The sequence below is a fragment of the Rhopalosiphum padi genome, chromosome 3 (assembly GCF_020882245.1).
Source record: "Rhopalosiphum padi isolate XX-2018 chromosome 3, ASM2088224v1, whole genome shotgun sequence".
Lineage (NCBI taxonomy): Eukaryota > Metazoa > Arthropoda > Insecta > Hemiptera > Aphididae > Rhopalosiphum > Rhopalosiphum padi.
This window is the reverse complement of record NC_083599.1, coordinates 56,885,500-56,901,535: the sequence shown is the minus strand read 5'-3', so window position 1 is coordinate 56,901,535 and position 16,036 is coordinate 56,885,500. Positions and strand designations below refer to the sequence as shown.

Genomic DNA, 16,036 nt, shown 5'->3' with positions numbered 1-16,036 from the left:
TTTGTACTGAAATTTAAGACTGTAAATTATATATATTTTTAATGTTTAAAAAAAAAGTATTAAGTAATTTATTTATATATATATATATATATATAATAGTATTTTTGACCTAATGATTTTTTTTTCAAAAATTATATTAAATTAGGACGTCATGGTTTAATATTTATCTGTTAATTTTTTTTTACAGTATCTGTTATGTAGTGTTTAAAAATAATAACCAATTTTAAAAATGTATTAAGTTTTCATAAAAATCAAAAATTAATTTTCATAAAATAAATATGTTTAAACTTATTAATATTATAAAACAAAATGTTGTTTTTATTTCGTATTTATAAATTTTTAAGACATAAATCCGAGATAATAAGTATAATAATATCTAATAAAATATAATAATTGTATTGTATAATTGTAATATGTTTTCAATACGGATTTCACATTTAATACTTAAATTGTGTAAGTACTGTAATTATGATTATAGTCGGTATATTTATGAAAAATACTGTATCTATACAATTGTAGTATGTAACTTGAATTTCAATTGTAAATCGTTCATGAAAAGTGTAAGGCTTATATGCGATATTTTAACGTGGTCAAAATAAATTTAAAAACTTTTAAATTATACATTATAGTAAAGCAGCAATTAATCGACAAGAATCCTAAAACATGTATTGGTTAGTCCTATTGATATGATTTATTAGAATTCAAGTAAACTTAGATACTTATATATTTAATTCCAAAGTAAGTCTATGAAAAAAGTAGACTTGGCATTTTTATAACTCCGCAGTCTAAGAATCCACCCATTACTTTTTATGGATCGTTTTGTGATTACGTTTTAACGGCGTCATAGTCTATATACCCAACTAGGTGTCACTGCAGCACACACAGGAGTAGTACTCTTCGCAATTAAAACATATGGACCACCTGTAACCACGAATTATTCAGATGTTTAACATAGGCGTATTTTAATCTATATTAAGAGAAGGCATGTTTGTGTGTGTGTGTGTTTTTGTGCGTGTGCGTGTGTGTGTTTGCAATCTGTGTGTGTAAGTGAGAGATTTACAGTCAAGTTTATCGTAGTCGTCACACTGAGATTTGGTACACGGGTAATCTATATGTCCGTTATCAAGAATGTGCAACTTAACACCAATTTTTAAAAATTAAAATTTTAAAGAGTGTCTTCCATACAGTGTTTTTTAGCTGACGATAAACGAATATATTTTTGTTTGTATACACTTATAAGGGGTATCCATTATCCCCATTAGTTACAAGTATAGAATACAGTAGTTATTATAATTATGTATAATTTTAGACTTGTTTTTTATATTTGGCCAAAACCACCGAAATGATTGTAATGTTAAAAATATGTGTAGTTTACATTAGGCGGTGTTTCAAACACGGTAAAACAGGTGAGCATTATTCAATGGTTCGCTGCAAACGCCGTGCACAATAAGCTGGAAATCTATGTATACATAAACGAATTTATTCTTTGTGCGCTACAGATTGAAAAACTATTGGACCGATTTATGTGCGGAATTTTTTAAAAACAGTACGCGTTGTCCAGAGTACGAACGGCGAGATAAATAAAAAAAAAAAAGGGTAAAAGATTCCTCGACTGCCGTCCGGAGAAAACCATCGATGGGCGTTTGACGAAGAAAATACTCATTGAGACCGCTCAGTCCGGAACAATGTGATGGATCGAGTGTTTGTTTTGATTGCGGTTGCCAAATAAGACGTTCTATACTGTGGGCAGGTTGTTGTTGTGATTTCTCTGAACATTTCCAGAAAACTGTAAGTAGGCGACTTTAAGTACCTACTCCGTTGAGGTGCTACACGCGACTGACGAGTGCTTAATGTATATTGTACAATACCCAGTCGAGTATTGTACTACCTAGTCAAATATCGTACTGCACACGGTCAAATATTGCACAGCAATAAATTATTGTATTTTAGTCGACCGATGTCAAGACGGCGTGATGCACTCGATCGACACGAGTTGTAGTTGTACATGTTGTTCTGCACTACAAAATCATATTAGGTACTTGCACACGAAATGTGAAGTGCATAAACAATTTAGTCTGTGGACGGAGATTAACTTGTTTTACCTTAAATGAAAAAAAAAAATCCTAATTAAACAGAAAAAACCGTCTACGCAGTGAATATAATATTTTTACGCGATCGGAACATTTTCCGTGTACTTAATAATTAATTTTAAAATTGAGTAAAGAAAACAAATATTGTTATACGTATTTTTTTATTTTTTGTTTTTTTTTTTGAAACAATTCTATCGAAAACCAACAACCACTACGTGACTTTGGTATTTTATGTTAGATAAAGCGAGATACGATATTTTTAGATAAAACATAAAACCCTAAAGGCTTAAATTCCTATCTATAAAAGTATACAATATAATAAATATAATAACCTAACCTATAGAAAATCGTTATACACAGGTAAAATACTATGTAACACGTTTAATATGGAGATTTATAAATTATTGAAACTTAATATTATATTATGATTGGAAATATTTATACATATAAATATATATTATATACATATTTTTTATTTTTTTTTATTTTATATTTTTTTAAACATATTTTTCGTTTAACTTATAAATCAGTTGTATCATTTTTATATGAATACTTTGGCTTAAAATATAACTATACGGTAGTTTTCTCAAGCGAAAAAATTATAAAATAATATTATATTCTTGACTAAAAATAAAATACATTTTGATTTTTTTGTTGTGATTCAATTTTATTATTAATAATATCCTGGAAAATTAACATTTAAACTATTGTGCATTGAAATTTTATAAATAGAGATGAAAATATAATCTTTTTAATATTTCTGAGCTAATGTCCAATTTAAATATTTAGAGAATTTTTTTAAAAATATAAACAATTTGTATTTTAAAGAAAAAATTCAATGTTTTCATATTTAATCTTGAACGAAGTGCGTAAAACAAAACATTATAGTTGATAAAATGATAAAGTATCAAAGACGATTTTTTAAACAGTAGGAATAAAAAAATGTCCAACTGTACTTCAAAGTGTGTTTAATATTGAAAATGTGTAATACCTATGAAAATACTTCAGTATTTTGAAACTAAAAATAGGGAATGGAGATAATATTTGCACGCATGCACAACGTATAGAAAACAATTTCTACCTGTATTTGAAGAATGCCAAATAAATGCCTTAATACCACTGATCATAAATAAGCGAATAGCGACGTCAATATTAACATGTTTATCCATAACCATTACAACTTTAAAATGTATTAAATAAAAATTCTTTTGGTGAAGAGTGTATTATATCTTACAAAGAGTATTTTAAATATCTGTATAATTTATTATAAAATGTCGCTAATATTTCGATAGTATTCGTGACGTCGACAAAATGAGAATTTATCGTCTACTCATTTTAAAGGTAGAGTGTAAATATGCACCGTTCAAGGCACTCTTATAATTTTAATAAACCCAGAACTCAAGTATATGTTTTCAATTAGTCTTAACAAATAATAATAATTCCATGTTTAAAATTAAATAAAGTGAACGATGTGTTTTTTTCTGTAGCATTCCAGATGTAATTCGGGCATCGTTCAAATGTAAGAACCAATATGATTAAATAATACATAAAAATGAATAAATAAATATATATATATATATATATATTATATTCCAAGTGATTCTTTTTAGAGATAAACACTTATTTCAATGAAACGTATTAATGTTCTTTAAAATATTTTTTACTTACCTAATTAATTCGAAATCATAACCATATTATGAGTTTGTTCCTTTTTTTTAAAATCAATTTAATTACATTTAAAATTTCATATTCCAAAGCACAATATTATTCTGAGATATTATATATTTCTATAAACTTATTGCACGACGAGAAACGTTGAACGTTACTAAACACTTCGCCCAAAACGTAAGATAATCGAGCTACAACAACGATAGAATATGTATCGACCACTGACTGGAACATTTACGCCAAAGTCGCCACTCCAAAAGTCGCATTATTTTATACATATACCGCATACCTGTGTATAATAAGAAATACACGCTTTTAGTCGCAGTTTTGGATGTAATCAAAAATAAAGAAATACATTCCATATAGGATGGTATCAGATATGTTATTATATTTATTTTATAATACATATACAATCAATATTAAACTTTGTACTTATATAGTTAATATTTATAGATAAATATGTATAGTCTTTCTTTTGTACTTTATTACCTTAATATATTATTTATGTTTTACGAAATGTAACCAAAATCTGCATACAGTTGTGGTGCTCTTTGAATAACGAAACCCTAAAAGCTTCTGGGGAAATGTCATTGAACGGATCTCGTCTGTCATAGGTCTCGATGCATCACCAAAGCTAATTTTAAGATGCCAATAATGTACTCGTACATTGCTTTGAACACGTATTTGTTTATTGCCAGCCGTCTAACAGTCAGTGGCCTACAGCTGTAAATAATATTTACAAATTAGCCTATTGATGTTCGCGTGTATCGTGTTGATCAAACACGACGTCGAGTGGAATCATAGGACGGTGAACAATGATTTAGTTGTTTTAATCGAGCAAATGTTATTTTGTGAGATCGAGAATTGCACCACAATTTTCATTCGCCATATTAATATATTAAAATGTCCAACGGAGGATAAGATATTTAAACATCTCGTATATTTATCGAAACAGATATTAATGTTATGTCGCAGGCAGTCGGGGCTAAATATTCTGATATACATTTATTATCATAAATATTATTGTGAACAACATTGAGTTTTGTAAAACATAATTCAGTTATTATAAGCGATATTGATTTTTTTATAATAATCAAAATAAAAAGAGTGTGTAATTTAAATGAGCATTATGTTATTAGTATAATATCTATGGTAATTTATTTTCTTTACAGTGGTTTTTAATATTTACCTGGCACACTATTGTTATTTCTTAATCAATATATAAAAACCTTAGTTTTTTTTTCGTTATAAATTATCTACAAGCGTTGCTGACTTTAATTTTCATTCCTTTAGTATAAATATGAATATTAATGTAAGTTTGGATGATAATCAAGACCTGCAAAATATAAGTAATATTTTAGTGAAATTAATAAAAAAATGTACGGTATATTTATCGGCCAATGATGACGAGCAACTGAAACAAAAAATAAGTGATTTGAACGGATTGTATGCAATGTGGATTAATGATACTGACGAAGGTGAACTATTTTATTTACTGGCATATTTTACTTTTTCTACCTATATATCTGTATTGTTAAAGGTGAACTTATAGTACTTATTTTTAAACATATTTAACTTAGGATTTAAATATTTGAAATATCCCATGTGAACGATAATTAGTTCTTGAAATCTTTCGAGCATTAGCTACAAAAACCAAAAAAAAGCACTATTAAGACCAATACATTTATTGCATTATTTTAAACCTGAAATTTTATTTTTTAATACCTATGTAAATATACGTACATTTGTGTGTGTGTCTTACTAACGATTAACAATTTAAATGCAATTTTTTGAAGCTCTAAACCTAAAACAAAACATCATCAAACTATTATAAAATATAATGGGAACAAACCTCTCGCTAAAAAATAATATGATAAATAATAATACAGTTTTTAATTGTATATATATATATATATACACTATTAATAATTTAATCTAATTTGTTTAAAAATCAATATGACACATTTAATGGTTTTAAATGTCATAGACAGCTTCTAATAAAAAAAAAAAATATTTGTAAGGACGAGAGCGTTAGGTACTATTTTAGACATAATGTATTAACTAGGCTTTCGTTTAAATTGTCGGTGAGATTTAAACAAACCAATCCCTATTTAAAATTAGTCTCTGATGTTTTGAAAACATCCTTGACGATTAAAGTAATAGTTTGAAGTTTCTACAATTAATATTTTTTGAATAAAAATCAAAATAATAATACTGTTTAAGGATAAATCGTTATTTTATGTTTGAGTAACCAATATCGTTAAAATTTAAATTTCAAGTGCACTAAAATATGTTTAATTGTTTAAAATTCCAGTATGTAATAATTATCAGGAAAATAATATTTAACTGTCTAGCCTTGAGTATCAAAATGAATAACTATTTTATGGATTTTGAACTACAATATAATTTGCAAATATTCTTGATTTTGTTGAATTTGGCCAGTTTTAAATTTTAAACTCCAAACGCATATAAAAAAAGTTGTGGCTTTTGGATAATTTATTTATGTTTATTCCTTTGTTTAATTACAACAATATAGAAAAACACAAATTATCTTGTCAAAAATTGGTGTTCCGTAATATTTCCATTTTTCACTGTTTTTTTCTTCGCAATATTTGAGTAAAGTTATAAGGAATTTTCATACTTTTGATTCTCAAAATTACCAACTAAATTTAATATGCATAATTTCATTTATAACTTATAAGTCATTACAATATTATTTATTAGTAATCAAAATAAACCACTATATCTTATTAAATGATTTATATATACTATTAATATTATAAAAGTTTATTGTATTCATAATTATTCAATAACCATAATAATTTATAATAAATCTAATCAATGAAAACTAAAAATAGTTTGATTAAAATAAAGCGAAGAAAATCTGGAAAATTTAACAACACATTTTAACATATGCAAAAGTTTCGCTTAACCATAATCCTGAATCCACAAGGTAGCTCTGGGAATTTCAAAATTACCTTTCTCGTGTAATTAATTCTTATTACACAAACAATTTCGAATATTGATTAGGTTTTCTATGCAAATTCGAATTATTCACCGAGTTCGTACAACAATTTTTTATTAAATTAAAGTACATACCGAGTATTCCACAAAAATAAATGTTTCATAATATGTGTACATATAAATATGAATATGTATGTCTATGTATTAAATTATAAGCTGCATTCGACTTTGTAGGCGAGAGATGTGTATTTTCTAAATGTTATTGAATGTGGCTTCCTCGCGAACATACTATACGACGTTCGTAGTAAGTGGGTAATCTTTTCGGTCTGGAACGATTATTAAATACATTTCGAGAAACATCATAACTCACGGATAGTGTTTAAAATATTATATTAACGTATATATTGCTATCCGTATCCGTATAACCTTATTATTTATTTTTAAAATATTTTAATATATACACACACACACGCGCGTATACATAATATTTTACGACCACATAATGTTCGAAAAACGTCTTATAAATACATTATTCGGTAAATCGATATCTGTTCGGAATCGTTTTCGAATGCGACGGTGATTGCTTTCAAAACAATAATAACATACAGCACTGGCTGTCTCTGAGGATTAAGTAGTACCCCACTTAGAGATCTCTCGGGATGAATGTGGGCTCGGCGACCTGGATGACGGTAATTTAAAACTTATCCAGTCCTAGGTAGACCGAATATTCACAATAGATGATAGCGTTTCGCGAACAATGGGTCATATTTTTGTTCAAACCGTGCGGACTAAAACGACATAAGATGAAAAGATGACGACTCCCCCGTGCCGGGGGTCGAGGGTCTTGCCAAAAATCATACCAAACACGGCGTGTCCCCCGTGACACGACCGTTCAGGATTTATTTTGAGGAAAATAAATCGAAATATATGATATATTTTCGATTACACGCATTGTCATAATCTCTGTGTTTAGCGATCGGTTGTACAAATACCTATTTTTCATTTTTTTTAATAACAATAAATGTGTTTGTGTGTAGCCTTCGAAAAAATCTCATACAATGGTTGCTGTACCTATACACTATACATACAATACTATAATATTATACTATACACTGATTATAAATTCCGACGTGGAGTTGTATCCTTAATATCGCGTCTCATAGGAATACCATTATGGACATTCGTGGTCGACATACACGTGGGTTGCCGGTTTTAGCGCCGTTAGGAGGTAGTAATAGTTTAATGATTCAAAGTTGTTTTAACGGGGTAAACATTTGTTTAGCACTTGAAACAAAATCAAAATATAGTACTAATAATAACTACAATTCGTATGCTTGAAAACATATTTACGAACTTTAACCGGGCAAGATAGTTTGAGTACACATTTAACTATTTTAGACATACACAAATAGATATACATATTCATAGAAGTCGACAAGTCAAGTATAGATAATCAAGAGTTTATTGCAAAAACGAGACGAACGGTTTTGCGTGTACACATATATTATTATTTCAGTTCACACGTTTTATTAAAAGTTAATCGAATGGTTATATGATATCAGTTGTGCCTACCAACATTTATAACTTATAAATTATAAGTTATGATACTATTATTTAGAAATATCTATTATTAGTATTAGTTTTCTCTTATAAGAAACGTGTATTAAAAAAGAAATGTTTCTATTTTTAAGGGGGAAACTATTAGGGGGAAAATTATTGTTGTCATAACTATTTAAAATAATAGCTACATTGTTTGTTTCCATTGCAATACTACTTTTATCCAATATAACTATGCTGTAACAATGTAACAATGTTTGCATGGAAGGTTCCACTAATTAATACTAATTAGTAATTATTACTATAAAAAGCGATTATTTTTTTTTTACCTCTCAACAATTTTTTGCTGGTCAGTAAAAATACATAGATTTTAAACTTTGAAGGTTGTTTCTGGTAGAAAATTAGATCTAGTCGATACTTAAGAGCGTTAAAATAAAATTTAATTTACAAGGAAACCGGGAAAAAAAATTATACAGTTTAGAAAATATTTTAGTATAAAAATATCAAATTAAACGACTTATGATGAACATTTTATTAATACTAATAAAAAAAAATCAATATACATAGTCATGATATTATTTTATAAGCGTTTATAGTTAGAACTTTGTAGTTATTTGTTCTCAAAATCTTGGAAATTTTCAAATATTTTATAGTTAAAAAAGGGGGAAAATAGGTAATCATTTTATTGTAAAAATAGATATAATGGAGGAGTAAGTTACTAGTCACTATTATGTATAATATGTTAAATTCGAATTCAATAATAAATTCAACGAAAAATAATTCTGTCTTAACTCTTAATAATTATATATTATATGATATGGTATATTTTATGACATACCTATTAATGTTGCTATTAAACTAATTAGTCTTATTATTAATAACACAGTAAGTTGAGTACATTTTTGCCAATAACACTGCGTTGAAAAATTTAATTGTGTAGGTATATAAAATATAATAAAATGCATTAAAAGTTTCAAATACACACGTATAATATTTTTAAATTTCAACACAAAATCTTTAACCATTTAAAAAAATGTGTATTGATATTTATAACTAAAAAATTTCAAATTTCAAATATCTTTAAGAAACTCAAAAAGAGTCAAAATATTTTTAAAATTATGTCATGTACAATGAAGTGGCGTATATAAGTATTAATTTAGGAGGAGGGGTGGGGGAGAGGGTTATTATATTATTATGTTAATTTTCGAGGCAGGTCCATATAGTATAGTGTGCAACGTGTACCGTACCAACAATTAATTCCGGTGTAGAGGTTTCACCTTAACCCCCTTAGCGTATGTCAATGGTACAATTTAATTATAGAAAATGATGATATAAATATTAGACGATAAATTTGTTAACATTGTAATTCAGAAGCGTATAAAAAACATGTATTGATTATCTCATTTTTTTAAAATTTTAACAATAAAGTTTATAAGAAACTTTGTATTACATATCCAAACATTTTTTAACCGGATTTGTAGAAGAAACAAACAAAGATTCTTGAATGTCAAATGTTTTTAATAGCTTAGAAAAATTTAAAATATTTTTATAAACCGAATAATACGAGATTTTATCAACCATTAACAAGGAACAATTGTTGAAAATTAAAAGTATTTAAGGTTTTTCGTTTTTTAGTTACACTAAAAGAAAAAAAGAAAATTGATTTTGTTGAACTACTGGTTTTGTGTAAAAAATTCAATTTTTCGTTAATTTTTCACGATTATTTGGAAATAGTATTGTGAATATTTTAGATCGTACCCCTTAAAGTACCAATTAGTTCCAAATTACTACCGGAAATCACTTCCAAAGTTGAATATCAAAGTATTATTGCTATTTACTGACAGAAAAAAGGTGATGACAGACAGAGAAAATAAAGATAAAACGCACATATCATTGTAAATTCAATATATTCATCGCTCCGCTCTCACTCAAAATCCATTAAATTTTTAATATTTTAACCTTAGATTTGAAAGTTTAATGCAAATCTCTTTTCAGGTTGTTATTACTAGAATTAAAAAATAAAGTTCAGTAGTTCCACGAATATTTGTTATGTGCATCTAATGTTAAAATTCGATAAAATTAGACACATAATATAACGATTTTTCATTAAACGTTTTTATTATTTTGTTGTAATTCAAAACGAATAATTATTGATACTTAAAACTATCATCAAATTTTCACATTCGTATATATTCTATACACGATAATAATATGATAAAAAATTTAAAATATTTTGACTTTTTTTAAGCTATAACACAAGGTTCCTCGTAAAATGTTCATGTACAAATTAAAATAAAAAGGAAATACATCGCCACAATATTATTTTTATAAGCGTTTGATCACCAAATTCATGAAAATTTACAATTTATTTTGTAGTCTAAAACGTATTTCTATAACTAAGGCTTGAAAATTCGATACAAAGTTTTGTGTGAGTACCTATTGTTTATCGTGAACTCGTGAAATTTTTTTTTCGATTATTGCAATTTAAAATTATTATTTATATGATGGGTAGGTGCTCGGAACTTAGATGATTATTATGTTTGATATACACGCGATGCCGTCGGCAAAAAGTAATTCAATTAACCGTGTGTATTGCTTAATATATGAAATAAATCATTTTAATAGCAATACGACAACGGCGGTTTACCGTTACACATGTATTTTATACTTATCGATGTCGACATCGCCGGAGTTTTCGGTCGACAGGTCTGTTTGGAAATCGACTATATAATATACAATACGATTTTTGTACCGCATTACCGCATATTCTATACCGCTCCTACCGGCGAGGAGGGACCATATTATTATTATTATACGCCGTAACGATTATTATGTTTGCCCGGCAACGGCTCATCTCTGACTGCCGTTGGATTTTGCCCAACAGATTATTCGGCCGACGTGTACGCGGCCGTCGCGGAAATGTTCGCGGCCAACGTGTTCCGGCCGCTGCCGCCCTCGTCGTACGCGGCGGCCGACGACGACGAGTGCGGCGTGGACGTCGGTGCCGGCGTCGTCGTCGTCGGCGGCGGCTCCGGCGCCGGACAAGACGCGGTCGCGGCCGCCGCCGCAGTCGAGTTCCAGCAGACGGCCATGGCGTACCAGGCGTTCCGGGCGTTCGTGGACCGGTTGGCGTTCGACGGCCACGCGGCCGGCCCGCACCTGGGACGGCGGTTCGCGGGCGGCCTGGCGCACCGGCTGAACGCGGCCGACGTGAACGAGCGGCTGACGGCCCGCGACACGATGATCCGCGTCCGGGAAACGTGCCCGTCTGCCCGGGCCGGCGTGCTGGACGCGGCCGTCGACGAGCTGGCCGACTTCGCGTACGGGTACGTGCCGCGGCACAACGGCGTCCTCGAGCTGCTCGACTTGATCGCCGACACGGTGGTCTACACGGACGTCGACCGGCCCGCCGTCGAAAAGGTGATGACCGCCGCCGCCGCCGCACCCCCCTTCGGGTTTTGGCGGTATTTTCGTTCATCCACCGATGAGCCGTGAGCGATTTTCCGACCGCGCGGTTTGCATAATATTATAATAGTATGCGTGTACGTGTGTGCACATGCCTTCGTGCGCAGATTATCGGTTAAACCTTTGGTTCCCAAACTTTTTGTCTTTATCGCCCACTTAAGTACATAGTCTGTACCGTCTATAACGACATCGGTCGTAACGACATATTGGGGTATAACGAAGTTAATTTCAAAAATATGGTTTATTTATATGTACAAAATAACTGATTACAGCGAAACTGGACATAACGCAATATTGGATAATACAACTCAAAAATTGGGCCGCTACACGTCATAACTGGTACCATCTATAACGACGCCGATCGTAACGGCATGGGGTATTATTGTTATCTCAAATATTCGTCTAATATTATTGGTGTAATTACATACCTACATAGGTATCACACAGAATCGTTTTTTATAAAATACTATAATATATAAAATATAGGTGTTTTCGTGAGCTTTAATTTTTTAATTTTAATTTTGTTATTGACTTTTTTAAAAAAAATATGTAAGCAAATGTACCATGTTTAAATAAAATAATAAAAAACAATAGGTATATATTTATAAAAAATACATGTTTAAATTAAAATTATAATAATTAACTTTTGTAATTTAAAATACATTGCACAAGTAGCATACACGTAGTTAAAAAAAATTAAATTTGATTATAACGACGTATTTTTTGTGGTCCCCTGACTGTCGTTATAGATGGTACTGGCCATATATGTTTCATTAAAATAGAAACAAATAAAAAAAGGTATCTCAATAAGACGGATGTGTTTGGTAGGTATTTTCCTAAAAGTTGGTTAATGTTTGGTACGATTTTTATATGAACATTCTTCTATAGTATATCTCCACGATTGGTTTTTTATGATATAACCGTTGTTTTTTTTTTTTTGTTTGTACATCTGTGATACGACTGTTGAAGAAAATTGTAACGGTCACTGCCCTCTTTTTCTGATCCAATGCCCCCTAATTAAGCTTGTAACTTCCATCGCCCACCTAGCTTGCTGTAGAAGCCCCTAAGAATGTGGTATTTAGTAAATACTGGGTTAAACTTTAAATATACCTTACAACGCCGTTACGTTAAAGCGCAGATCGTGTTTATGATCACTTTATATTATAAAATGTTTTGATTCTTTTGCGTTAAAATGTATATATTTACATGAACGCACACGACCAAAGATCTTTGAAATATTTACTCTTGAAACAATATTTGGATTTTTGACAATAGAATATAGAAATGGAATAATTGCGGTTGTGTTGGATTAATAAAATACAACAAGTACCTTAATTGCGTCTGTGTGTAATCGAACAGGCCTACTTCATAAAATAAAAGTGTAAAATATACGAATGTTTATCTAAGGAAATTGTTTGGGTTTTGTCATATTCTTAGAAATAGGAAAATACGAATGAATGTCCCGAATCGTTAAAAAATGACCTAACACTTTTGAAAAATTTCGTTTGAATAGTATGCAATTGAGACACATTTGTAGCATAAAAAGCATCGTGTCAGGCAATCAAAATAAAATATGCAAATCCATCGAAATCCGAGCTCTATTTATTACCTTTAAGTTGGAAAATAGGTCAATTCACTTAAATATTAAAGTTAATAACACAAAATAAGTTCTGCTGAAAGCAACTTTGCAATTTTGTACGTGTGTAAGACGAAGACAATTCACTGGCTTGCTTCCTCTTAATCGTTACTGTTTGCTCACCCGTCCGTCAATTATTTGTCCGCGAATACGTACTTATTTATTTATCGTATTCCGTGGACAATTTATAAAATGTATACTGACCAACAATTTCTTTACCGAGGCTTTCAACGTGTTCTTAGAACTCTCGGGACCCAAGGTGAACATGCAATCAATTGTAGGTTTATACTATTTAAATAGAAAAAAACAATTGATTATAGTGCGCAGTCAGAAAATAACCAATAATTAAAATATATAAAATGTAGGTAATTATTTATGTAAGTATAATTGATTAGTAAAAATAATAAATAGATACAGAAAATCAAGAAAATCATTTTTGACATGAATTATAGTAAACTTTATCATATGATAATAACAATTTGATAATTTCGTTATTATGCTTATCGTAAAACCCGTTAAATTATATTTTGTATTATTCTAGAAATAAACGTAGAGGATTAAGTATAAAAATAATTTTATCTATGCGATAACTTAAATAATAATTTGGTTGTAATTTTGTATACTTTAAATAATCATAATAAATAGTGTAACAAATATTCAAATAATGCTCTAAAAAAATACACGGTTAAAATTATATTTGTTTATACTGCATGACATAAAAAAAATATTTAATAGTTTAATAAAATAATAATTCAAAGACTATGAAAAAGTTTGTTTAAGTGCAGAACCCGGGGCGGTGCCCGGAATTATGCTTTATCACAGAGCAATGTCATAAAATCAGCTAAAAATTATTAACTTATTGTTTAATATGTATAAACAGATTGATATTAATTAGAAATCCTCTCTCTCTCTCCAAACACAAAACATTTAAATTTACATCGAGTATTCATTGTATTATTATTATTTTTAGATAATACAATATAATATGTACTAAGTAAGAATATGATGATCGGTTTAGTACTTTAGTACTATGGTTTATGACATTTGTGTGGCATTATTTGAATTAATGTCTTCGTACAAAACGTATTTATTATACCCCAGAAACTTAATATATGTTATATATTTTATTTTGAATTTTAAAAATATTGATTATAGATGATATTGTTGGTATATACAAATAAGTTGTCTTATAATGAGTTATCATATTACTATCTCATTTAATTTGTTTTATTTCGTATTCGTTAAAAAAAAAATGGGCATAGAATATATTTTAAATGTTTTAACTGTATCTATTTTTAAATATATTTAATTGCATTTAATACCGGACTATCTATTATATGTATATTGTGTATCTTACTTCTCAAAAATATAATAATTATTTATTGTTTTCTATCGTTGCAGTTATCCAGAGTTTTGTTACGTTTACTCAAACACCAACACTTATTTTCATTCAAGTCCAAGCTAATAGAATGTATAAAAGCTTTAGATAGTCTAAACGAAGAGTTGATTCCTGGAGCGTTAATATTCATCATGGACATCTGGAAAAGTCATAACGTGAAAACCATTGTTTTGCTGCGCACAATGATTGAGTTGTACGACTGGTGCAACAAAGAAAAATGGATGAAATTGCAGTTGTCGGTCGTGAGCCACTTATCCAAATTTTTCAGCGATTACGATTTTCAGCTAGCCGAGGAATCTATGAACTTTTGGATTCGAATTCTGCATGAAAACCTTAAATATTGGCAAGAGAAGACAGATAATATCAGAGTCGTCGTGAACGCATTGAAAAAAGTAAAATCAAATGTCGTTAACTTACCAAATGTTTTATCACGATTTCAACGATGTGCATGCCATCATATAGTATTAATTGGTGGTTGTAATAATTAATGTTGTATTGTACGTTATTTATATAATTTTGTTTCAATAATTACACTTGTATTTTTGAAAACTAATAATAGAAACATAATTTAGATAAATCATATTAATATACACGATTGACGGTTTTAAGTCTAATATATCTATACCTTTACATATTATACTTATTATACACGAAAAGTGAGATTTATAGGGATAAATTGGCATTAACTAATTTAAATTGAACTCTTTCTATGGACTAAACAATGCTAATAAACGAGAGGAAAAATGCATAAAAAAAATTGTTAATGCTTTTATATTGTATGAATTTATTCACTTGTTTCGTTCTAATACAATTAAAAATGCCATAAATTGTATATAAGTACCAGAACTCCATATCTGTATTATTATATTTAACTTAATAATTACTACTAAAGAAACATTATAAATTTGTTTAGGTGACGCGAACTCATTGGAACTCGGATTGTGTGAAAATGGCAAAAAACTTGCTAAACATAATGGTAATGAAAAATGTGATAAAAAACAGTTGTGTGGAAGATCCGGAGGAGACGTTCCAGGAAGGGAAATCTAAAGTGATAAATTATTGTGACTACATATCCCAGAAAATGCTAAAACCACTGATAAATCCTTCGAAATCAACTGTTTAGCCTTACTGTACGGTCGATACACGGACAAGAAGCTCAAACAATAGATTGCGCAATAAAAAATGTATAGAACGTGATGAAAAATAAAATTTAAATCTGAACTTTAAAAAAGTTCTTTTAATTAAAACGAAAATAGT

At 29.4% G+C, this 16,036-nt stretch overlaps 1 protein-coding gene across 1 annotated transcript; it reads left to right on the top strand.

The window, feature by feature from the left end:
- The first annotated feature begins 5,058 nt into the window (after positions 1 to 5,058).
- Positions 5,059 to 15,902, top strand: LOC132924328 (uncharacterized). Its single transcript, XM_060988559.1, has 4 exons — positions 5,059 to 5,236; positions 11,164 to 11,699; positions 14,782 to 15,171; positions 15,693 to 15,902. The coding sequence occupies exons 1-4, from the start codon at positions 5,059 to 5,061 to the stop codon at positions 15,900 to 15,902; spliced, it is 1,314 nt and encodes a 437-aa protein (XP_060844542.1).
- The last annotated feature ends 134 nt before the right edge of the window (positions 15,903 to 16,036 follow it).